The following is a 26646-nucleotide window of genomic DNA, read 5'->3' as shown; positions in this document are numbered from 1 at the left end:
AAAATCTAGTCAAAATTGAATCATCAATAATAGTTGTAGAAGGGCAAACACAAACAACTAAAAGTTATCAATTTCCAGAAAAGAACCAGAAAATGACTGCTATTTATTATCAAACCAAGAGTAATTAGGTAACCAAATCAATAAGATGCAATGCTTTGTATCATGAGTGATGTATTTTTTTCGATTCGTTGTGAAACTACTTACTTTTCCTGTTATCGCCAAAATAACGGTACTCAAAATCACCTTTCAGCATCTATTTGAGTGCTGAAAAGTTCATCTTTTTAGCAATGAGTGCTGAAAAGTTCAACTTTTTGGCACTTGAATCGGAAAGATCAACCTTTTCGCACTTGTTGAACCTCGTAACAAATTGAAACTTTTGTTAAAAAAATATAATCGTCATCGTCCCTTGACAAAATGATAATTTACAACTAAACGAAATGCTATTTTCTCACTTTTAATTTAATCTACACCAATTACAGTAATTATAATTATTAATTAGGGTCCCGCGCTGCTGAATGATGGCGCTTGTTTCGTGTGATCTCTCCCCCTCTCTCTCTCTTGCTCTTACCTCTGATACTTTGTTTCCTTTCAACCTGGGTTGCATTTGCGTGTTCACGTGAGTTCGTGAGGTGTTGAGGCTGTTTGCGTTTCAACGCCTCTGTACGTGTATCTCATAGCTATCTATCGATATAGCTGGTGCAACAAACACACCAAGCAACGGTTGCGTCAGAGCTGTTTAATTTCGTTTAATTTTGGGATCTTTTTTGCTAAGGGGGGGCGGGGGGGGGGGGGGGCAACGGTACAATCACATTTTGCTAAGATTTTTTGTTCTGTGTGTGGTTATTTTGTGATTGTTCAGACGGATTTGAACATATTTGAGGGTTTTTTCATAAAATTATTTTATTAGGTCCTTTTCGGTACTGGGACCTGGTTAGGACCGAGTCGGCTTTTGTAATTACATTGCTAAGAGTAATTACAGAGGATCTTCTTAGTATTCAGGTATTCAATTTGTGTTAATGACCAATTTTGTTATAATTTAAATTGTGGTTTAATATATTGTATTTGAATACTAATCAGAGATTCCTGGAAGGATTGAAAATTATGGTAAATGAGCTTTACCCAGAATAAAGAAAACGACTGGTCTGCGATTTTCAAATTTTAGTCAGACTTTACGTTCGTTATTTTTTAATTAAAGGGATATTTCTGAAACTTTTAAGAAATTCTTTATGTTTTCGCAAATCGACATTTCATTGTATTTTTTTTATTTTGATGAAACTTTGTCGATTGATTCCTTAAGTTCAAAAAGATATTTGTCCCTATTTTGGGTCTAGTAACTATATTGGGCCTACCAAACTTAATTTTACGAAAATGTGCATTCCATGGACGGTGGACAGTTTGGTGGGCAAGATTAATTCATTATTTACTTTTAAATAGGAAAAAAACGGAATAAACACAACACTCGTCAACTTTTTCGTGGCAAATTGCTAGTTGCCCATTAGGTCCAAAATTTTCAACACTTTTGCTACACTTCTACAAACTGAGACAGTGTGTGCGCGCCTTTCACATATCAACCTTGTTCGCGTAGTACGGGTTAATTATTTTGCTTTGCGACAAAAGTTAATTATGTTTAAAGCTCATAAATTAATTATATTAATAATGCTCATGCAGTTTATGCACGTAATTTATTTATTTTATTTTTTATTTTTAATCAATCATTCTAATGTTGATTTGTGGCTTAAAACAACACAATGATTTAGCCTGTTTGGCGACAGTTCTGAACTGTACGTCAAAAATGTTCGCCACATGCTTCGAAATTTCAACCAATCAGAAGGTAGGTCGAAAATAGGCACATTGATGGTCGAATCTTAGGAGCAATAGAACCAAAATATGGAACAAAAAGTTTATATTTTAGTTTTCGTTATTTACCAGGTTTTTTTTTATCAAAAAGTTGATAGTGTACGAGCTACAGCACTAAAAAATTAACTAATTCATGTAAAAAAACTAGGCTGCCTAAAGCAGCCTTAAAGAATATATCAACCTAAAAGTAGGCCCAAAATAGGGACAAATACCCTAAGCCTTTTTGCATATTTGGTTTCTCCATTCAAGTTTCGATACTAATTTGGAGGGCTATGCATGAACGAGTGCTTTGCATATATTCGAAAACCTGCATCTTGAGAGATAATTTTCGGCAAAGTTGTAGGTTACGATTAAGACTGTTCGAAAAAAGATACTCGAAAAAAACGGTTTACATTAACTTATTATCACATTTTACATTTTATCCCCTTTATTTTTTACAAACACGCATTTCTACACTTAAACACAAAATCGAATGCAATTTAAAAAATCCTAGCCCAATTGTCTGTGTCCGCGAATAAAACCCCCAAAGAATCCCGCAATCCCTGTCTACGGAAGTCGCGAGTAAATCGGACAAAAATAGACACTTTTACATAAAAAGCGATTTACATACGCTACTGCGACAAGGTGCACCTCGGCAAGTGACGACGACGACGCGTTCACCGATAAGCTTAGAACTAGCACACAGCACAGCCCATGACACGATTACATCACAATCCGTCACACCACGTTTGCGGTTGGCTCGCACGGTTCTGGAGCATGACACACACACACACCAACACATGCCACAAATTTTGCGCTACGGTGAAACCGATTGGCGACACGAGGAGCGAACCGTAGCGTCACTTTTGTTGGCAAAACGGGTGACAAAGACAATGTAAACACGGCTCAAGTATTGAATTACAAATTGTGCGACTTACACGTCCGCTAATGGAGCGTGACGTATTGAGATTTTTAATGCTCAATTTGAGACTAAAAACGTTGGTTGAAACACAATAATAAAAAAGTAAAAGTCAAACGACACTTTCTGTCATACTTTTCTCATTTGGGTGTACGCACTGCTGTACGGAGCTCTCGGAGACAGTAATAATGACATCCCGGCGCGTTATGCCCTCCGGTGCCAATTCGATTTATTAGTTTCTTGTTTCTTGCAGTATCGCAGTACCCCTTAATTATCCGAAGTCACGCGAACGCACTCCAAAAGAGTACTCGATTCGAGGTGTCAGATGATTGATAGCTGCATAATTAAGCCTTAATCGTACTTATTAAAGCTACAGCGAGATTTTTCTCCGTGTTTTCGCGTGAAATTTTGTCATATTTCGATGAGTTTGAAAAAATATACATTTTAATTTATGTAAAAGCAAAATTTACAGATTTTCCAATGTCCCATAAAATGTATGTTTTGTTAACTTCAAAACAAACTATTCAAAAATGGATATTTGAAATTTCTGAAAAAAACTGAGTTTACTTCGTACAACGTAACGGTTTTGCCTTTTTGCGAGTTCATATAAATCACGGGAGTAGTCCAAACGTAGAGGAACACTGATTGCTACCATGGTATGCTGGAAGTGTCCCACAAACTTCCATACTTTGCTAGTAATTGGGCGCTAATTGGTGGGTTTGCTCGTGACAACTGGTTATTAAGCCAAAATTAAAGGCTATTTTAAGATTTGGGAAAAAAAGAAATTAATTTGATCAGATGATTTTTTTTTCATTTTATGAAGTTTAAAAAATATATTATAAGTAATTTGTTAAATTTCTAATTTTTTCTATGCAGAATTCTACCAAAATTAACAAACAAAATGTACAGCAAATCGAAGTGTAAAATGTGTAGAAAGTCTCGAATCATGTGAATATCATCGTGAGAATTCTTTTTCCAGATGAGTTAAGTCCGATCCGTCTGAGTTGTGTTTGGACGAGTAGGATTTTTTTTTTCAAATCGATTAGCAATATTATACAAATTAATGATTATCAACTGTTGACCAGCTGATTGGATTTGGCGCCTTTGAAATAGGTAAAACATATCAATTTACACCCAGAACTGGGCGTCGGCATACGAGAGGATAAAGAGCATGGTTCAGTAGTAAAATGGCACTGTGAACGGACGGAGAGGATAAATCCCGAAATTACCGAGAGTACTTTACTCGTGGGTTCATTTTCCAAAAAGTTCACCCCTCAAAAAAAATTGTCGATACCGAGACTTGAACCCGAGACCTACGGCTTATTGAACTGAGCCTTTTTCATATCGGCTACCACGGTTCGGTGATTAAGTAGCGGTCATTTGTTCATATAAGCCACACCAATGGGATGAACTGTTTTAATGAACGAATGAACACGATTTGTTGTTGTTGTAGCGCGAGAGGTCTTTACTCACACCAAATAGTACTTTCCTCTCGTTTCTTTTCGAGAGGACTATCCGCATGGACTTTAACTTTGGGTGTATAATATTCTTTCACTTCCTTTGAACTATCATTCGTAGTAAAAGGGGTATCAATGGGTCTGTTAAAATCAATGAAATGATGCAACTTTTTGTCCCTCTTGCCGGAGAAAGTTGGAACATCTAAATCAGGGTTATTTAATAAAAACGCAGTTTCGTGAATTGATATATTTATTTCAAACTAAGAGTGTAAAATGAATCCGAATTCGATTATCAGCAAAAAAGGACACATATGTTCAAAATAAATACTTTTTTTTATATGCTCATATGTTGAAGAACACAACAAAAAAAAAGATGCAGGTGGTTATGTTGCACATGACCAGTATGACAAAGAACTTAGCAGAAAAGCTTTTAAAATTAGGCCATTTTGTTGAATTATGCGTCAGATAAAATCAAAACATAATTGGATTTGAATATTCGCTCAATTTCTATTTATACTCCGTATAAAACACCATGATATCTGTATGGTTCCATGTTTGTCCCCTAATCGGAACAATCGTGAGGTAGCGGCCTCTCCAGATTGTGGCCACCTTTTTCGAAATGGCCAGTATTGATAACCATGAGTTGTGATACCCATATTGCCAAAACTCGTTGGTTCAGTAAATGTCTCCCCGGGAAAACTTTCCTTTAGGGCACCGGCCACTCCAGGTTGTGGCCACCTTTTTTTTCGAAATTACCATTTTCATTACCAATATCAAAAACTCCGGGTCTTGTGGCCAGAATATTCCGGTGGCTCTCAATCGTTCCGGCTGGCCTGCCTCCGCTTGGGCTGCTCCTTGCTCCAGGCCAGCTGCTTTTCGGCCATCTGCTTCCAGGTCCAGGTTGTTGTTTACTCCTCGGCGTTCAGCGATAGAATGATTTCCCTGGGCTGATCGAGCAGGGTTATATTGGCTCAGAATGGTGACGGATGCCCCGCCTCTTTGCGCCAGTTATCCCATACCTCATCATTCGCTTTTTGTTGCAACTGTGTGGAAAATTCCATGCAACAGAGCCTTGTTGCGTTGCAGACCCCTTCCCCAGTACAAAGCATGCAACCTTTTCGTAACGCGCGACATTTTTCGTTTTTCTGGATTGACACCTCACCAGAATAGAGCCCTTAGGACACAGTTCATTGTCAAAAGTAGCAATCCAGCTGCATGTGAAAGGCCTGGGTTAAAATAAATGTTGCATTATTTTATGAATTTCAATGTAATATTACACCCTGAAATATGTAGCCCATCAGTATGGAAAACCTACTTAACCGAAATGTTAGGCTCATATATGCGTTTATCCTTTACATTCTTAATCGGTTTGATGGCCGAGCGGGTTAAGACGCCAGTCCTTACTGTTGGTGCTGAGTTTGAAACCTGTCGGGAGCAACTTTTTTGTGTTTACAAAAATTGTACATGCGTTGTGTAATATTAAGTGTCTTTTTCATGCTGATGTGCATGCTTTTGCATGCGATTTTACCATCGGGTTTTTTTGCTGTGAAGGATCCAGATTTTAAAAATGTTATGTCAAAAGACGAAGATAACTTGATCAGATTCTGCAAGGCGTACATGATTTCACAAATTGCAGTGTAATTAAGTGGTTATCGACAGTTCAATTAATGAATCGTAACATATATAAACGTGTATGATTTATCAATTTCATTCGCCTCTCGGACGACCTTCGATCGTAGAGACTCTCAACTACTGGCCACTTCTGCCGATCCAATCGATGATGAAGGAGGAGAATCTCACAAACCAATTTAATTGCTCGCACTTTTGCTGCTACCCCCAAGTGTCATGGCAAGTCATTTTTGCTACAATGAGCGAACCATTGGATGGTGCGTGCGGGCGACTTCTGCCGTTTCTGACCGGTTATGGCCGGTTCCAATCCCCACTTAAATTGCCCTCTGGAAGTTTCTTCAACACTGTGAATAATGCTGACTTGGAAATTTGCTGTACGAAACTTATGAAAAGGACAATTTTTAGTTATTTCTAGATCAAACTTTCGAACATCAATTTTCTTTAAATCGTAACACGTTGACAAAATCGATACAAATCCTTTTTGTCAGGCCCAAATCGTATTATTTGAATGATCCCATATTAATCCGTGAATTGTCAAAACTTCTTTGATTCCATCAGCAATGGAATTCTCTAGTATTTTCATTCATCACCAAGTTTTTTTTATCATCCGTGAAAGCAAGTCGAAGTATATCACGACAAAAAATCGTGACGAAAAATCTGCCGGACTCTCAAAAGAATATCAATGAGTCTTACGTTCACCTGTGAAGAATTAGTGAGATCGAAACACGTCCCTAAAATCTTGAAATTAATTCCATAAGTTTTCATTTTGTCGATATTTAGTAAAAGATAGAAGCTTGACTCTCTTAGTGAGTCCTGGAGGAAATTCTTTAAGGAATATTCCAAATTGCTCCTCCATTTGTCTGTGACGATAGATTATGCCTAGCCATCTCCGGCTCTTCTCTCATCTCATAAAATTATGCACACTGAGCTATGAACTGTGAAATTCACGTGACGATTGGCCGTCACTTGCGGTGTGTTTTTGTTGGACATGGCCATTTCAATTAGTTCACCCCTATCCAGTTGGCCGGCATCCGTTACGTGTTACGGTTGGCAGCACTTTGGTGGCAAAAAAAAGAGTTGAACCAGGACGTGGGCCAAGTCTTGTGACTGGTCGGTCGCTGATTTAATGAAATGGTTGAGCTCATGACCGCTGACCAGCGAGGGAGGTTCGCGGAGGTGTAAAACAAGATTTTTATCGAGTGTCGAGGTGGCGTTTATCGATGGGAGGGTACCCCTTCGCGTGTTCCAAATGGGTTTTCTTGTTGGGATTTCGGGAATGCCACGGAGTTGGTGGAGCAGGACAAATGAAAAATGGGAGCTTTTAGGGTGGAATTTTGAACTTGAGAATGTGCTTCTTAAAGCAAGTACGGTGGCAAGGTATTTATATTTCATTTTAGTGACAAAGTCTCCTTCTTTTTGGTTAATTGAATTAAATTTTATGTTGTCAACTCTAATTTTAGAATGCATATCGTCTATTTTTGCTCAGGCACGTGTCACCACATGCCGGCTTCGTCGACGTCACTTGACTTCAAGACTTTTTTTCTGCCACCTCATGAAAACTTTCAGCTTGGCCAGCGGCTTTAATCCAACCGCCAATAGTTGGGTATTTATATAGTCTGTGGTAAATAGAACCCCGTAGTGGCCTATTTATCAACGCAAACGAATCGCATATGGAGCGCCACGTGCCTGTCTTGTGGTATCTGTGTGCGGTGGTGTGCGAACTCTCAGTACTTTTCCGGTGGTCGTCACAGATAACAAAATATTTATCTTGATTTTCTACAACTTCAAAAAATAAAAGAATCGAAAACATTATAGAGATATGGTAAAGTTCATAGAATCTTAACAAAATGATTAACTTTATGTTGTACTTTTAACATCTCCATAAGCTGCCCGAAGAAATAAATTATAAAGAGTTATGGCTAACATTTATATTTCTTTAAAATAACTTCTTCGTATATTAAAGTTTTGAAAAAAACAAACAAAATCTATGTTCTATGGATTCAGAAACAGGGATATACTAGCCAAACAGTTCTATCTAACCTATTCTAATCTAATCTAATCGAACACGAGCGTAGCCAATCCAACGAAAGCATCCTGATTGAACTGAAATGTTAGAATTAATTAAAAAAATAGAATTCAGAAATTTAGATATGTTTTTTTTTGAAATTTGGGAATGGACACTGATGGACACTATTATCATAATCGAAAAATTGATTTTATTATGGTTTAAGTCTATTTCAAATATTAAAAAATATTGGCAAATTCGGTCCGAAAAAACAGGGGTCAAAAAAATTTATTCAAAAAATATCAAAATTTCAGCGGAAATTTATTTCAATATTTATTTATTTTGAAATCAATTAAAAAAGCATTCTTCGCGTCAAGAATATTTTTTAGCATACATGGGTTTTTTTAAGAATTTTCGCTTTCGTTTTTTTATCATTGATACCTCGGGAACTTATGGACCATTAGTTCCAAAGATATCGGTGATACAAAAAACCGTAAACCTTAAAAAATATTAGACATTTGTGAAAATTATTTTTATTTTGTTAAATCATTGCTTCTTCAGAGATTTAGGCCAAAAATGGAAATTTCCGAAAAGATGGCCTTTTATTTTCCCTAAAACATTTTTTTTTAAATTTTGTCCAATCTTACATTTATTGAAAACTAATTTCTGAACCTTCAGATAAAATAAAAAAAATACGCCCAAGATTTTAAGATTTTGTGAAAACAAAAAAAAATTAAAAAAAAAACATAATTTGGGCAAGCAAATTTCCATCTCTATGTATCATAGATCGGAAGATGGAAATTCTTGTCATCTTAAGTTCAGCGATTGTCAACGATCCATAAAAATAAGGGTGGAATTTTTATGTTTAATAGTTTTCGCCCAGAAATCTTTTTACCTAAAACATTGCCGAAAACTCCTAATCATTATGAAATTTCCTTTCCAAGATACAAACTTTTTAGCATTTACATAGAATTTTTGTAAGGATAGCTGCCAAAGTTGTATGAAAACTTGTATGGACGAATGAATGAAGAAAAATAACCTTTGGGCATACCAAACGAGTATTCAAAGTTTGAGCCCAAAAAATGAACGAATATTTATTCTCCTAAGATTTTTTTTCTATAGGTTCTTCAGCAATCTGATGGAACTCACCAAAATCTACAAAAAAGGTAGACTTGGAATTCTTGTATTCGGTTATGTTCAACTAGTGTAAGAGTGCTTGAAAAATTTGAGTGGATTATTTTTTCAAAAGCAATTCTATACCTTTCGTTTGTATGATAGGCAAAAAGGTATAAGCAGAAACAAATTAAATTTTAATTATCATCCTAAATCTGTTTCATTTTTAAATTTCTCAAAATTGAAATGATCCTATGTTGGATGATCTGTAATCTACAGTATATTAAATTTAAAATGATAAATCTTTCTAAGCGAATTGCTGCTCAATTTTACCATTAACAAAATGGACCATCGTCTGAATGTAATAACCTCAATCAAAAATGTTTCCAAATAATTTTGTTAAATGTCCAAATTACATGTTTTTCAAACGACAAACTTGGTGAAAAAAACAATGACTCTTCAAAAAACCGTTCTTCTCAAATTCATCACCATCCTCGATCACCCACTAACCTCAAACCTTGCTCGCGTTGCAATTATCGCTTGCTTTGTCTCGCTTGATTCCCCTCAATTAGTAGGCTCCGGCAGTAGTAGGAAGATCATGCGGCGAAGGACGAGTGAGGGGGGCGTGGCCAAAAAACTTCTGACGTCCACGCTTGTCACGAGTCGAGTCTGTTGCGTCCGTTTGCGTCTCCGTCACAGACATCAAATAAGATCTCCTTTCTGCGGCGAGGTGGCGGTGGCGGAAAAGGTGGGGAATGACGGATGTTTCTTTTTTGTTTGTTTTTCAAAGTAATTAATCCAGTTTAAATCTGATTTTAAGCATTTGTTTCGCTTATTTGCTTCGGTTATATTTTATTAGTACTATTAGGGTGGTCCCCGTCTTTTTTCATATAAATTCGTGCTTTTAGCTATTACATAAGCTGTTTAATTTTTGTTTTTCTACTAACAAGATTGGATTAAAATAAATAATCAGCGCGGTTACATAAATGGCATTTTGGGCTATACAAACTAGTAGTTAAAACAACGCGCGACTGAAATTTTTGCACTAACTAATGACTAACACTCTAATAAAAACGTATTTGCTAGGAACACTACTTCAGATCTTTTATTCTCGTCTCCCTGTTTTCGTTGATTTTTTGTTTATTGCGTTTAACACAGAACTTTCGAAAATTGCGATAAATAGGCTAACATTAGACTACACATCTCAAAACGGTCACTTAACACACTCATAATCGTCAAAATTCGCGCTCTGCTCGCCTCTCGACCTTACCCCTCAATTGACAAAAATAATCCGGGATCTGAAGTAGATTTATAGTGCATTTTCCCACACTCAGTCTTCCTAACCTCAACACCTCAAAAACTAACCTTTCCCTGGCGGAACTCTTCTTTTCAACACGACTAGATTCTCTCTCTGCACAAGCGTTTCCCTCCGTGCGCACAGTCGCATAATACTGCTCGAAAACAAAACAGCTGGAATTGTAATACTTTGGCTTCGCCTACTCTGATCAGTCTACACCACAAAATGGCGGCCCTTACAACATCTCGACGCGTGACGCGAGAAAGTGCAGGTGAACGAAGGTGCAGGCCAGCGCGACCATGTTGGCCATCGCCGTCGTCATGTGGATCTGCCGGAAGCGCTTGTGCACGGACTTGAAGTGCAGGGAGCGCTGGAGCTGGGCGTTTTCCGCTCCGGCAAAATGGCCGACCTCCTGGCCGACGGTTTCGCTGGCTTCGAAGTGGTACTTTTGGTGCATGAGGCGTAGCATGGGTGGGGCTAGGTATAGCCATACGATGAGCTCGAGGGCGGCGCACAGGGCCAGGGAGACGAGCTGGAGGAGCAGGAGGGGGTCCCAGCTGTGGAAGGAGGCGCTGGTGAGTTCCGGGTGCGCCGTTTGCTGCAGCTTGATGAAGGTGATGAGGGTGACGGCGGACAGGCCGGCGCCCATGGAGAAGTACTTGGGGAAGAGGATCTCCTGGACGCGGCCGAAGGTGTGCCGGGGCAGGTTAAAGTACAGGGCTAGGCCCGACACGAAGGTCATCCACATCTGGGCGCCGAAGTGCATCGCGAAGGAACCAAAGTAGGCGAGCGATACGAAGACGCTGGGTCGCTGGGCGACGGGTTTCGCCGGCGATGCATTGGTTGAAGGTTGGCCTACTATGTTCGGCCAGAGTACCAGCAGGATGAAGGAGACAAACACCAGGGTGATGGCATGCGACGGTTGCGTGGTGCGGGTGAGGATTCTGCAAGAATAGAGAACGTGCTGATTAGAGACAATTGACCCGAATATCGGAGTTGGGGAGTGAGGGGAGTGGCGGCGGTAACAGGTCATCGACATTCGTCGACGCACGAAAGGAAAACTCCACACGCGGAAGAGAGGGAGAGAGAGAGTGCGCGAATGGGAGCATTTGCTGCTCGAGTGGCGTACGTGATTTTTCGCGCACTGCTCCTCCTCTTCGTCGACCTGCTGCCACACCGTGTTGCACTGCTTTTGTTTCAAGGTGATAACACGGCGCAAGGCTGATAATTCGCAGGATTGACGCGCGTGATTTGTGGCAAAAGGGGGTAGAACGTTCTACTCACTTGTACGCAGTACTGCGCCGGAACTGACTCGTCAACTGCTTGCAGCTTTCCACCAGCTTCCGGGTGGCCTGGGTTGCCCCCACGAGGGCATCCTGGTAGACCTGCTCCTCTGCCTCAACAACTTCTTTCACGGCTTGCTTCTCCTCCGTCGCCGACGTCGTTTCTGCCACGCAGCACGACTTCTGCTCCATGACCAGCTTCTCATCAGCGACCAAACGCTCACTAAACAGCTGATGGCTGGTGCCTATCCGGCTGGCCGCACTGTGTTCCAGCATCATCTTGTGGAGACACATAGTTCTAAGCTTCTTCTTCACGCGCGTCTAATCTCACTATTCACTGTCAAGTCCCGCTGACTTGACTCGACCTCGCACTTTCGTTTCGTTCGTTCGACTGGGGACGATCTCTTCGTGGAACCCGCAAAGTTCTGTTTGGTTCAGCTTTCTCTCTTGTTGTTCAGCGCGCGCGCACGACTTGAATGATGGTTCCTCGCGGACCGGGCATCGTATTTAAGACATCCAACTTTTACCACCACATGCAAAGGGCGCGTAATCGTGCGCGCGCTCTCTCTCGAGAGAGAGCGCGCGTTTCGCTCCGAACAGCTGAACCGGCCGCGGACCGTTTCGGGGGGTGTGTACCGGTGGCGTAGTCCGAGGTTTCTCACTTAATGACTGCGGAGATTTCTATGACGTCGATCTTGGGAGGAAGTTTCGCGCGGGGCGCCACACGGTAAAATGCGAATTTCGAAGCGCGTGATGACGTGCGATCGCGAATTTTGTGGTCGTCACTCGCGACGAAGATCGCGATCGTTTTTTGGGGACAACCCTCTGAATTGAGAGAGAGATGATCGAGGGGGGACGAAGTTCGAAGCGGTTTATGGCGGGTTACTCCGCGCGAGTTGTGACTCGTTGGTTTCAGGAGGTGAACTGGTAAAGGCAACTTGCAAAGGACGACATTTTCTGCGGAGAAGTTGGGAAATCCACAACTTTTGTGGTTTTTGAGCCGAGAGATACAGGTCAGCGGACAGTCCAATTAGTTGGGACGTAATTACCTGAGAGGCGTCGTCGTCATACCGGTTTTAGTGGGACAGGTTAATCATGGAAGTTTGTAGGATCACCGATTCTAAGAAATCATTTCTGTTGCTAACTTGGAACAAATTTGAGGAATCTTCTCGAAGATTGAAATTAACATAACCCATGCCCGCGAAGAAACTTGGAATTTGGGGGGTTTCCCAAGTTTTTAGATTGTTTAACTTCCACAATGTTCATCAGGAAGATATTGGCTATTCAGCTGAATACATGAATTTTTAATGCTGAGATTGGCCTTTTTTGGCATTTTGGAACTATAAATGAGGGTGTTTTTTTTTTATTGACACCCCTAATAAATTATGTTTAATCCAGTTTGGTGACAATGTTTGGAAAAAAAGCCTAAGAACAATCTGACACTTCATTTTATTGGGACGAAAAAAGAGCCACCTGCTAGCGAAATTTTGAAACGATTTGTTTCTCTTTTTTAGTTCATACAAAGTAAAACGCTCTTCAGCAGCACTCAAACTTTAAACTAAAAATGAACTTCTAAATTATTCTTACTAAATGTGAGAAATAGCATAGCAATTCCCCAAAATTTCTGACATCGATTATTTTTTGGAGCCATTTTTCATCATCCATTCGACCATACAAGTATTCATACAAACTTTGGGGGTGGTCATGGTCATTCAAAAATTCTATGTGAATGTTCAAAAATCTGTATTCTGGAAAGGAAGTTTCAGATTGACTTGGTGTCTTCAGCAAAGTTGAGTTCTGAGAAATACACTCTAAAAAAACTTACCCATTTTTTATTTCAGTTTTTGAAACTTTAAAAAAAAACTCGATTTACGCAAAAACGCTACTTTCAAATTGTTTTAAGCTATGAGGCAGCAAGAGCATCAAGTTTTTAATTTTACGTGAAGCCCTTTTCAAATGTTAGTCTTGAAATTGAATTATGATAATATTTAAGCTAGTTTCAATCGAGTTTTCAAAGTTTTCTTAAAAAATCGTTTTTTAAGTTGATAACACTTATTCCTGGCTTAATGTTTTTTTAAGTAGGTAGTGCAAATTTTATTTCATGTTTTTGTCCCTAAGCTCTGATCGAAGTTGAAAAGGGGAGGGAGGAAAAACTTTCAAAATGTTTAAGCAAAGAATATCACAAAATACCTTATACATTGTTACTGTTTTGCTACTAAGAAAACCTTTATTTGATTGAAAAGAATAAATAAATAAGTCAAAAAAATGAAAGAATCATTCTTAGGTGAAATTTGCTAAATTTTTCGATGAAAGTATTTAATCGAAACATCAAATTCCTGATAACAATGCTCCTTTCAAGGTTAAATGTTTAAGGTGAAAACTTTGAAATTCTGGCCAAAATCTTCATAAAAACCAAAACAGTTGTAAAATTACTTTTAATATGCACATATATTTATTTTTTGCTTACTCTGCAACTTTATAGAACATTGTTCATCTAATAAAATTCGTACAAAATAGCAAAAAACAAACGTCACTATAAAACTTAAAAAAAATCAAAATGAATCATTTCCATGTGAGCAAATCTTTACAAAATCGACCAATTTTGTGAATTCTTTTGGTGTATTTTTGAATTTCGCTAAAACCTTGTTATTGTGTTTTCTATGACCTATGCCTACACAGCTAAAAAAGTAGTAATCCTGCTGCGTGTAAAAGGTTTGGGTGTAAAATAAATATTGCATTATTTTATGCAATTTTGTGTGATTTACACCCTAAAATATGTAGCCCATCAGTATGGGAAACCTACTTGACCGAAATGTCAAGCTCATATATGCGTTTATCCTTTCAGCGTTTCATCGGTCTGATGGCCGAGTGGGCTGAGGCGCCAGTCCTACTGTTGGTGCTGGGTTTGAATCTCGTCGGTTGCTACTTTGTTGTATTTGCAAAAATTGTACATGCAGTGTGTAATATTAAGTGTTTATTTTGACGAAGATGATGTGCATGCTTTTGCATGTAATTTTACCATCGGCTTTTTGCTGTGTATGGTTACAAGGCTCCATACAACTTTGGCAGCTGTCCATACAAAAATGGTACGTGAATACTCGAATATCTGTAATTTTTGGACCAAATTTTGCCACCGAGTTATAATCTTTTTTTCAAATTGAGTTTTTGGAAAAAAATAAATCTACCTCAGAAAATTTAGCTCAAATTTCTAATATAAAATCGAAATTGCAATCAAAAAATACTTAACCATTTTTTTAAAAGGTGCGCCATTTTCGAAAAAAAAACAACTTAAAGTTTAACCCTAAAAAAACATCATTTTAAAGATTTAAAAAAAATGTTCATGAGTGACAATTGCTAAAAATATTTCTTTCAAAAATTTCAGCAAATCTCCTAACATTGAAGATTGGATCTCTGGCTGAGATAAAGCGGATAAAACAAATAGAAACAGGAAAATTTAAGATTTCCAAGTCTCACCCTAACAGCCCAATATTTTGATGCCAATATCGCAAAAAAAAATATGGTTCGTGAAATTTTCTGATCTCCTCGAAAAAACTATTTTGAAATTTTATAAGCAAGACTAACATTTGAAAAGGGCGTTGTATTCAATATCTGGCCCTTTTGAAATGTTAGTCTTCATTCCCAAATTTTCAAAATATGACACTCATGTATGTATGTATGTATGTATTTCAACCCCCGTCTTGGTGTTAGTGGTTATATAGTTGTTAGATATGTTGTACTCTGTGACATTATTTCGTCACTACGGATCAATTCAGTTCTAGAGCATAATCTCCATGATGTCCGACTGGTTAGCATCCCAGACCATCAATCCTAAGGTGTGAGTTCGAATCCCACCTGATTCTTATAGATTTTTGTTCATATTCAAAGTTTAATTCCTAATTCCAAATTTCAAGGGAACCGACCAGGATTTGATCCCTGAACCTTCTGCTTTCGAGGCAGAAGCCGCAACCATTAAGCCACGGAGCCGGTTCTTTTCAAAATATGACACTCATGGACACTTTTCTTAAAAATCAAACAACTGACATTGTTTAGTTAAAATACAATATTTTTGTGTGAGGTTGCTATTTGTTTTAACACCGTTTAAAAAATATCTTTACTCGGCAGCAAAATGTTTCTTCCACTTCTCTATGGCTCAATAGTTGTTGGTCAAACAGTTTAACAGGTCATGTACAAATACGGTTGAAAATTGATTTTCATGAAAAAAGTTAATTTTAAAATCGAAAAAACATTATATCGATCAAAAATATCAATATCTTACAGTATTTTTTCAAGTGTGACCAAATAAATTATAAGCAATTTTGAAAAAAGTCCAAAATCTCTGTTCAACCCAAAAATATTCAAATCCAAAGCCATCAGTCCCAATGTATCTCCAGTGGGCGTAAACTGGCCGCACCTCGTGACGATGTCGATCCCAAAAGCCGCTCCTTCCTTCTTATGCCACTCCCAGGCAGATGCATTAAAGTCACAATCAGTTCGGTCAGTTGGTCGCGGTCACGAACAAAGGCGAACGAGGCCCGATTAAATCCCCAATATCTCGATGGTTATGTGTTCTGCAATTCTTCACCAAACTGCCGCAAGCTGCCTACACTCTCTATCTCTTCAAAAAGGATTAAGGTGTGCGAATCCAACTCTTGAGATTTTATAAACATGCTTGAGCAAAGCAGTGCAGTTTTCTACAGGTTGTGCCCGCGAGGAATTTCGAAACTACGTGATTTGATTGTTGTTTTCGTTTTATTTTTAGAGTAGGGGTACTACTGCTACTTGCTAATCCTGGTGGCTGGTGGCCTGAATTGTTTCTCTAATCCTTTCGAGAGTTGAAGAATTGTCCTGCTCGATTGTCTTTGTTGATGGCCAGTACACGAGAGCTGGTGCACGTTCCTTAAAAGGGGGTTGTTAGATTCCTAATAAGAGGGCACGGGGTGGAGTGTGATGTCTGAAGAAGATACCGACCTCGAAATTGTTGCATGCTACTGGAACACTGCACTTGTGTCGAACATGTCTGGTATCTTTGAATGGACGTTCCCTCAAGGGAAATCTACCTCCCAACCTTCCATCTCGTGTCCCGGACGAATCAACTTGTTTCGCAAACAAGGTTCGTTCTTTTTGAACAGAGTGACTACTCGGACTACTAAATCGTAGTGCGACAAAATAGCTCGATCACGACGACCTGTAAAATTTTGGATTCAAATAAGTAAAAAAAAAATTCTAAAACATAAGATAAGCAGCCACCCTGTACCCTCTGACGGATCAGCAAACCTCATCAGAAATCAATTATTTACTGCAGGTAGTTGTTCGTGGAAGCCTCGTCTTGGAGTCAAACTTTGAAGGCTCATCGGCTGATTCATGACGGGAAAGGTGATTTTCTGTTTTCGGGTGAACACCACCGGACTTTTTTTTTCGGAAGGTGTTTAAAGCTAAGATAAAACAAATGGCCGGCAGGCACTAAATCAGCGCTACGACGACGTGGCACGAATTGGTGCAAATTGAATTTTAAGCGGGAATCAATTTTTGGTTTTAGAAGATTTGACCGGGAGCTGCGAGACGAAATTTGAGGAACATGTTTTCATCAGCATATTCGACGAGCTCTGTTATACATGTGGACAAAACTTATTATAGATTCTAATGAATGACTTTCATTGACAGCACAAAGAAGACAGTTGTTAAATGATACTACACGGGTAAATTTTGGAAAATTTCAAACATAGTTCAAACATGACAAGACTATTTGTTCAAATTTGTGTAATCAAACAAGTGTTTTTGTGCAAGGCCATTTTCGCGAGTCGATAAAATTTCCAAGCATTATTTTTAGAATAAATAATGGATTACATCACATGCCTTAAATATCTTTAGGGGTTCTTTTGACGAGAATGAATTTTGCATATTTCGATTGTAGCGATAGCTCCACCAAATTTTAAAACGATCAGAAAAAATCAATTTCGAATGCTGATCTGTATAAGCTGGAATGACTTATTGTATTTTTTTTTTAAATTACCGTCAGTGGGGGTGACATTGGGTCTGGGGGGTGAGATTGGGTCAAAGTGATTTTTTACGGATTTTACCATTTCTCAGGTACTTCTCAATGAAAATAAATTCTGTTAAAAGGGTTGTGCGAGGGACATCTTAAGATAACTTTTCTGAAAAAATCTCGTTCCTAGAACAAATCCTGTCATTTTAGCAGCTGTCTAAAGTTGAGGTACGTTTTTGGCCAAAAATGACCTCTCGAAAAATCAACTTTTTAATTTTTTTGTTGGAATTGATCAAAAAGTACCCAAATGTTTGAAAATCTCTACTTCCAATATTTTAGCATGTCAATACGATTCCCTCGAACAAGAAACACTGTTGGATGACTTGTTTTTACTATATCTTTGTATTTGAGCATCATTTTAGTTTCATTTGACCCAATGTCACCCCCTCAAAGGGGTGGGATTGGGTCAATTTTCAAACGATTACCATTTAAGGTAGAGTCCATCAATTTACACCATATTTTGGGAAAATGTTAGTAAACTATCTAAGAACAATTCTACGATAAAAGATTTTCGATGTTATTCAAATTGTTTTTGTTATTAAGAAATTACGAGAGGTGTATCGTTTTTTGACCCATAGTCACCCCCACTGACGGTACTTAATTTGTTCAATATTTTACACAATTTAGTCTTAAAAGTTTTATTTACTGTATCAATCAAATAATTCACGAGTCGTAAGCCACAAGTGATCGGAGAAGTTCCGGTGAGGAGAAATTTGTCAAGTTTGGACAACATAGTACCGTGAGATTTCGGAAAATATTCCTTGTCATTCTGGTCATGTCAATAACATAAACACCTGCACCTTTTATTGCCACACTTTTGATCATTTCGGAACCGTTGAATTTTTTAAGAGTCAACATTTTTTGTTTAATTAGGAATGATAGAATGACAGTACGTAGTGACGCTAATCGGACAAATATCACCAAACCGATATGAAGGAAGCAAAAATGAAAACAAATAATTTTCATAATTAAACTTTAATCACTTTTTACAAGATTTTTGAGCATTTTATTTTTTTCAAAATTGGAGTAGAGAATGAAATCTCAAAAACATAAATAATACATGATTCTTGCTGAAAGTTGTGCCATTTTTGTGACAGTTATGCTTATACCAAACATTTGCACAAATTCAAATCTATATTATATATATATATAGAATTTCGATGGTTTTGTTCGAACGCGAATCAGTTCAATACGGAGCGTCGGATCGAGGTGCTCTTTGTTGCGTTAGGTTCGTGTAAGCCCAAGGAAGGTTCTTACGCCAAAAAGTTATAACTTTGGCCACTCTGGAACCGATTCCGGAAAATCTGCCGATTGTATGGAGAAAGTTACGTAAAATCAAATTTTGATCAGAGGAGGCTGAATAGGCAAAAAATCAAAAAGCGTCAACAAACGAAAAAAGGCAAAACAAAGTTTGTCGGGTAAGGCTTGTTAATTCATATAAAAAATGTTCCTGAAGTCGTCATCCGTTTCTATGGTATCAAAAATCAAATTAGCAAGAAGCATTAAAGTGTAAAAATAAACGCAGTTTTAAAAATAAATTCTCAATAAAAACTTACACAATTTACTAAAAATACGAAAAAATATAACAATTACAAAAATTACAAAAATAACAAAAATTACAAAAATTACAAAAATTACAAAAATTACAAAAATTACAAAAATTACAAAAATTACAAAAATTACAAAAATTACAAAAATTACAAAAATTACAAAAATTACAAAAATTACAAAAATTACAAAAATTACAAAAAATACAAAAATTACAAAAATTACAAAAATTACAAAAATTACAAAAATTACAAAAATTACAAAAATTACAAAAATTACAAAAATTACAAAAATTACAAAAATTACAAAAATTACAAAAATTACAAAAATTACAAAAATTACAAAAATTACAAAAAATACAAAAATTACAAAAATTACAAAAATTACAAAAATTACAAAAATTACAAAAATTACAAAAATTACAAAAATTACAAAAATTACAAAAATTACAAAAATTACAAAAATTACAAAAATTACAAAAATTACAAAAATTACAAAAATTACAAAAATTACAAAAATTACAAAAATTACAAAAATTACAAAAATTACAAAAATTACAAAAATTACAAAAATTACAAAAATTACAAAAATTACAAAAATTACAAAAATTACAAAAATTACAAAAATTACAAAAATTACAAAAATTACAAAAATTACAAAAATTACAAAAATTACAAAAATTACAAAAATTACAAAAATTACAAAAAATTACAAAAATTACAAAAATTACAAAAATTACAAAAATTACAAAAATTACAAAAATTACAAAAATTACAAAAATTACAAAAATTACAAAAATTACAAAAATTACAAAAATTACAAAAATTACAAAAATTACAAAAATTACAAAAATTACAAAAATTACAAAAATTACAAAAATTACAAAAATTACAAAAATTACAAAAATTACAAAAATTACAAAAATTACAAAAATTACAAAAATTACAAAAATTACAAAAATTACAAAAATTACAAAAATTACAAAAATTACAAAAATTACAAAAATTACAAAAATTACAAAAATTACAAAAATTACAAAAATTACAAAAATTACAAAAATTACAAAAATTACAAAAATTACAAAAATTACAAAAATTACAAAAATTACAAAAATTACAAAAATTACAAAAATTACAAAAAATACAAAAATTACAAAAATTACAAAAATTACAAAAATTACAAAAATTACAAAAATTACAAAAATTACAAAAATTACAAAAATTACAAAAATTACAAAAATTACAAAAATTACAAAAATTACAAAAATTACAAAAATTACAAAAATTACAAAAATTACAAAAATTACAAAAATTACAAAAATTACAAAAATTACAAAAATTACAAAAATTACAAAAATTACAAAAATTACAAAAATTACAAAAATTACAAAAATTACAAAAATTACAAAAATTACAAAAATTACAAAAATTACAAAAATTACAAAAATTACAAAAATTACAAATATTACAAAAATTACAAAAATTACAAAAATTACAAAAATTACAAAAATTACAAAAATTACAAAAATTACAAAAATTACAAAAATTACAAAAATTACAAAAATTACAAAAATTACAAAAATTACAAAAATTACAAAAATTACAAAAATTACAAAAATTACAAAAATTACAAAAATTACAAAAATTACAAAAAATACAAAAATTACAAAAATTACAAAAATTACAAAAATTACAAAAATTACAAAAATTACAAATATTACAAAAATTACAAAAATTACAAAAATTACAAAAATTACAAAAATTACAAAAATTACAAAAATTACAAAAATTACAAAAATTACAAAAATTACAAAAATTACAAAAATTACAAAAATTACAAAAATTACAAAAATTACAAAAATTACAAAAATTACAAAAATTACAAAAATTACAAAAATTACAAAAATTACAAAAATTACAAAAATTACAAAAATTACAAAAATTACAAAAATTACAAAAATTACAAAAATTACAAAAATTACAAAAATTACAAAAATTACAAAAATTACAAAAATTACAAAAATTACAAAAATTACAAAAATTACAAAAATTACAAAAATTACAAAAATTACAAAAATTACAAAAATTACAAAAATTACAAAAATTACAAAAATTACAAAAATTACAAAAATTACAAAAATTACAAAAATTACAAAAATTACAAAAATTACAAAAATTACAAAAATTACAAAAATTACGAAAATTACAAAAATTACAAAAAATACAAAAAATACAAAAATTACAAAAATTACAAAAAATACAAAAATTACAAAAATTACAAAAATTACAAAAAATACAAAAAATATAAAAATTACAAAAATTACAAAAATTACAAAAATTACAAAAATTACAAAAATTACAAAAATTACAAAAATTACAAAAATTACAAAAATTACAAAAATTACAAAAATTACAAAAATTACAAAAATTACAAAAATTACAAAAATTACAAAAATTACAAAAATTACAAAAATTACAAAAATTACAAAAATTACAAAAATTACAAAAAAAAATTACAAAAATTACAAAAATTACAAAAATTACAAAAATTACAAAAATTACAAAAATTACAAAAATTACAAAAATTACAAAAATTACAAAAATTACAAAAATTACAAAAATTACAAAAATTACAAAAATTACAAAAATTACAAAAATTACAAAAATTACAAAAATTACAAAAATTACAAAAATTACAAAAATTACAAAAATTACAAAAATTACAAAAATTACAAAAATTACAAAAATTACAAAAATTACAAAAAATACAAAAAATACAAAAATTAAAAAAATTACAAAAAGTATCGTGCTAACCTTAAGTCGGCGCCCTTGAAAATAAATAAACATTGGAAACATTATGGAAAAGTTAATGTTCGATCTATATTAAGGGGTTACATACATGTAGAAAATCTCAATATTTCATAATTCCGAATATTTGGTAAATCCTTTACAAAGATGAATTCCAATCACTCCTGAAAATTTCATTGAGATATGTCATGATTTAAGTGAGTAGAAGACGATTTAAGTTTAAACTTTTGCCATGTGCAAAGCGGACTGTCAAACTTTGTGAGCGTTTTTCTCGGAACACCGAGTTGATTACCGGGTGCCACGATATCTCGAGATGGGATAGACCAAATTGGTTGAAATTTGGGGTGAAGACTCTCAAGACATATTCCGTGTGCATGACGAAGCCCGATTTTGGAATTTTGTTATTTAAAAAATACAAAAATAAAAAACTGACGAATTTTTATATGAAAAACACAAAAATATTTTTATCTTTTTTTTTTAAATAAACTTTTTTTAAATTGGCCTTCGTCATGTACACGGGACCGGTTTAATGAGTCTTCACCAAAATGTTGAGCCGATTTGGTCAAAGCAGTGTTGAGATATCGTGGCACCCGTTTTTTGAAACAGCTAACTTCAAATAGCTGTAACTCGGCAAATACACAACCAAATGTGTTCAAATTTATTTTATTGATAGATGAAAATGTATGTTTTAATGCCCTGAAAACATATTTAAAAAAAAGTTTTAGCGTATGCTCAAACCAACCCACAGTGGGAAAAAAGGACCCAAAAAATTACCGCAACATGATTTTGCGCAAACCATCGATTGCTATACACCAAAAGCTTCGTTTTTGCACCAGGAACAATAATCCGATGAAAAATCGCACTGCACGGACCGGTGGCCGGAGTACAGGCCACCGGAAAATCCGGATTTTTGGAAAAAGTGTCAGATTCATTCAATTGTGAACTGATAAGCTTTCTTCTTCCATGAATAGTCATGCAAAACAATCCTAGAATATTATTAAATACTATATGACCCATCGGAACCGGTTCCACCGATCTCCGGTGGCCACATCCGGAACCGCATTAGGAAACAGCGTAAACTAGTCATGCGACGTATCAAACTTCTTGATTTTGGATGGAGAGTATCCTTAAATTGTATTTTTGCCTCCAGTGACCGGTTCCAAGGTTCTCCGCTGGCCACATCCGAAGATCATATTTGGCAAATTCCTGAAACCACTCTTGCGACATATCAAACTTCATATTTAAAAAAAGGAGTGTATAACTCATGTCCCCATCCAAAATCAAGAAGTTTGATACGTCGCATGACTAGTTTACGCTGTTTCCTAATGCGGTTCCGGATGTGGCCACCGGAGATCGGTGGAACCGGTTCCGATGGGTCATATAGTATTTAATAATTTTCTAGGATTGTTTTGCATGACTATTCATGGAAGAAGAAAGCTTATCAGTTCACAATTGAATGAATCTGACACTTTCTCCAAAAATCCGGATCTATCGGTGGCCTGTACTCCGGCCACCGGTCCGTGCAGTGCGATTTTTCATCGGATTATTATTCCTGGTGCAAAAACGAAGCTTTTGGTGTATAGCAATCGATGGTTTGCGCAAAATCATGTTGCGGTAATTTTTTGGGCCCTTTTTTCCCACTGTGCAACCTCTGAAACTTTTGCCGATTTACATGTATTTAACCTCTTAAACCATATATAGCCTGAAGGGTTAATCCAACAACACCAATAAAATCTCAAGACCAGGAAAACAACTCAAATAATCGTTGGTTGGATTTTGTCTTGTTTTATTACCATACTAAACCTCTTTTTCCGTCGCTGTCGTTCACATTCATTCATGGGTCAGACGGCTACGGATTAGAGTGTTGAGGGGGGCAGGTGCTCGATTTTAATCAAACGTTTAGTTCAAACCGGAAAACAAAGATAAGAAGACCTCACTGGCTGGCTCAATTCCGAACGAATGTAAGCTTCTGAATATGTAACGATTTTATTTTGTTTAGTTTTGTCGTTTTTGCTAATGTTGTATAATTTAGCGATCATGTTAAGTATCGGCAATTTTTCAATTTATTCCATAATTTTAACTGTCAGTACAAAACATACACGAAAATCATGTTTCCACTTTGTTGATGTTCCTTTTTTCCCCCGATCGCCTATATTATCTTTTCATTATCGTCATTTTCTTTTCAACCACCTTTTTTTTCCTCCTTCCGTAATTTGTCCGATTTTCCACTTTTCGTGTCTTTGGCCGATTTGCCAGCGTGCATATCGATTTCGCCCCAGCCGCGTCACGTGAACTGAACTTTGGAACCCCGTCAAACGACTCCTTTTTGGCCGCCGTCAGCTGGTCTCTTCTGAAGGTGCCGAGACGAGGCCGCGAACAAATTATTAAACTTTTTTTATATTTTTAAGGTCTCTCTTTGAATTTTTCGCCATATCCGCAAACTTTGCGTTTTTTCGGTCTGGCCTGAACGATAAAAAGGGACAATCGCAACAACAACAAAAAAAAGTCTGGCTACATGAAAGTTATGCAGAGCATTGGACACTTCGACCCAGGCCACACGAACCGCGGCAACGGGAAGGTTATGACCGCGGCGTGACTTGTGGTGGATTCGATGGGGAGTCACCTCTGTAACAGGGTTGAAGATTTAGGATATATTTGGAAAGTCATCTTTCATCAAACATTTCCATAGTGCATATTCTTAACACGGACCAAAAACAAATCTTTCGAAGATCCTTCAAAAAAAAAAAAAAAAAAAACACAACATTTCAAGCCTATTTTACTTTTTCTGATCGATTTGGTTTCTTCGGCAAAACTGTAGGCAAGGACTATTCAGGATTTTTTTCATTGTTTTATTTTTATTACCCAAAATAGCATTCCCAAATCTGATTTTAAGATTTTCAAATATGATGATAGTTTTAGAGGAACAAAAATAGCATTTTTGAGCCATAGTCGCAACGTGCAAGGTGGTTTAACCAAGTCTGGAAGATCTGGAAACTATGTAAACAAATATTTGGAAAGCACGTGTCACAAGTGTGTTTTGAAAGTAATATTGTACTACGTGCACAAGTGTGCAAAGAATTCCCATACTAACTAAAATAGGTCTAAATCAATAGTTTAACCGACTTAATCAGTATATTTTCAAAAACAAAAGATTGCATTTCTTTAATAAAGCGTGTATCAACATAAATTTGTGAAAAACAAGAGAAATTTTCCACATTTTCCAACAACATGTATGACGTGTCACAAGTGTGCACGATCATTTTGATGATAAAATGGTCTATGTCACAAGTGTGTATTGCGATATCCGGGGAACGGAAGCTAGTTCCCAAAATCGGGTTAAAGCATCTTGTAGTGTTTGTTAAGTATAGCAAAACGTCATCATTAACTCATTGTCGACCAAAATGGTCTATATCTATGTCACACTACAGACGACATGATGTTATACTTGAAAAGTATTGATTTTTGAAGAGTGTCTCATTGTTCCCCAGCTGTCTCATTGTTCTTGCCAAGTGCGTCTACAATGAGACAGTTGAATTACTCTGGCTGTAGACGTCAGATCGATCTCATATTTTGGTCAATGTTAGAACACATTAAAAGAAAGAAAATGCAACAAAAAGTTTATTAAAATATGCTGATGAAAAAAAATACAAAAATCGTTGAAAGTTAAAAAGGGACCATCCATAAACCACGTGGACACCTTTAGGGGGGGGGGGGGTTTGCGAGTGTCCATGCTCCATACAAAAAAGATTTTATTTGTATGGAAATTGTCCACTATGGGGGGGGGGGGGGGTTGAGATTTCCAAAAAAGTGTGTTATGGATGGTCCCAAACCAAAAGTGTCTCATTGATGACTACCGTACCCTACTCATTCTTTTCAAGATTTTGAGAAAAATTGAATAATGATCATGGATTTCCAACTGTGAAAATATATTTTTCAAAAATCTTTGAAAATTTACTTTTAGTTGGTTGAATTTAGATTTTTTTTTTTATTCCTGAGATACAGTCAATTTAAAATAAAGAAACAATAAAATGACACAAATTTTCAAAGCTAAAAGACCATGTGAAACAAAGACCGAGCTCGAGCTGTCACTGTCCCTGCCAAATGTGTTAGCCGTCATCGAGGTGTGATCGAAATGTCATCTTAATTTCTTCTGATTTAATGCCTCTTCAAAATTGCAGAATTTGCACACAATTTGAAAAATATTTGCAATTTTACATGAATCATGATTTGAAATGTTTGCCACGCATCGCAATAACTCATAATTATCAATAAACAGCAACCTCATGAATCAGTCCCGCAGAGTACAAATAAAAATATTGATTCAATCACCCTACATTTGCCATTGCGAACAAAGTAAGTCAAGAAGGTTTAATCTGCAGTAAATCATGCAGTATTTATAACTCGGGAGTTTTCTTCAGGTTTTATTTATGCTTTCGATGAATAATGTTGCCCCTTATCAACCAACTGAAGTTGGCAATCTGGTTTAAGCAGCACATGCGTTCGATTTTTTTTGTTGAACTTTATTTATTGTGATTTAAATTTACCAAATACTAACAAAACTTTATTTTCTTTTATTTTTCAGGTGAGTTTTTCCTCAAGCTCAAATTTCCAAAGATGGTGTGACACTAGACGAGAACTGATGCGTAAAAGGGCAAGTAAACCATCACCTGATAACGCAGATGCACTTCTCCGTGGTTTTGTTATTGTTT

The 26646-nt window shown here is 35.2% G+C and overlaps 2 protein-coding genes across 12 annotated transcripts in view; one reads left to right on the top strand and one right to left on the bottom strand.

Moving 5' to 3' along the window:
• The window catches only part of LOC120412379 (blood vessel epicardial substance), a 171291-nt gene that overhangs the window by 71268 nt on the left and 73377 nt on the right, over positions 1 to 26646 (top strand). The window lies entirely within an intron of this gene.
• On the bottom strand, positions 9768 to 12022 carry LOC120412406 (transmembrane protein 205). The gene is made up of 2 exons (XM_039572871.2): positions 11541 to 12022; positions 9768 to 11200 (listed from the first exon to the last, which is right to left on the bottom strand). Exons 1-2 carry the CDS (start codon positions 11831 to 11833, stop codon positions 10492 to 10494), a joined length of 1002 nt encoding a protein of 333 aa, XP_039428805.1. The 5' UTR covers positions 11834 to 12022; the 3' UTR covers positions 9768 to 10491.

The sequence above is a fragment of the Culex pipiens genome, chromosome 1 (assembly GCF_016801865.2).
Source record: "Culex pipiens pallens isolate TS chromosome 1, TS_CPP_V2, whole genome shotgun sequence".
NCBI classification, from domain to species: Eukaryota; Metazoa; Arthropoda; class Insecta; order Diptera; family Culicidae; genus Culex; species Culex pipiens.
Note: the sequence above shows the minus strand (reverse complement) of the source record. Positions and strands in the feature narration are given on the sequence as shown.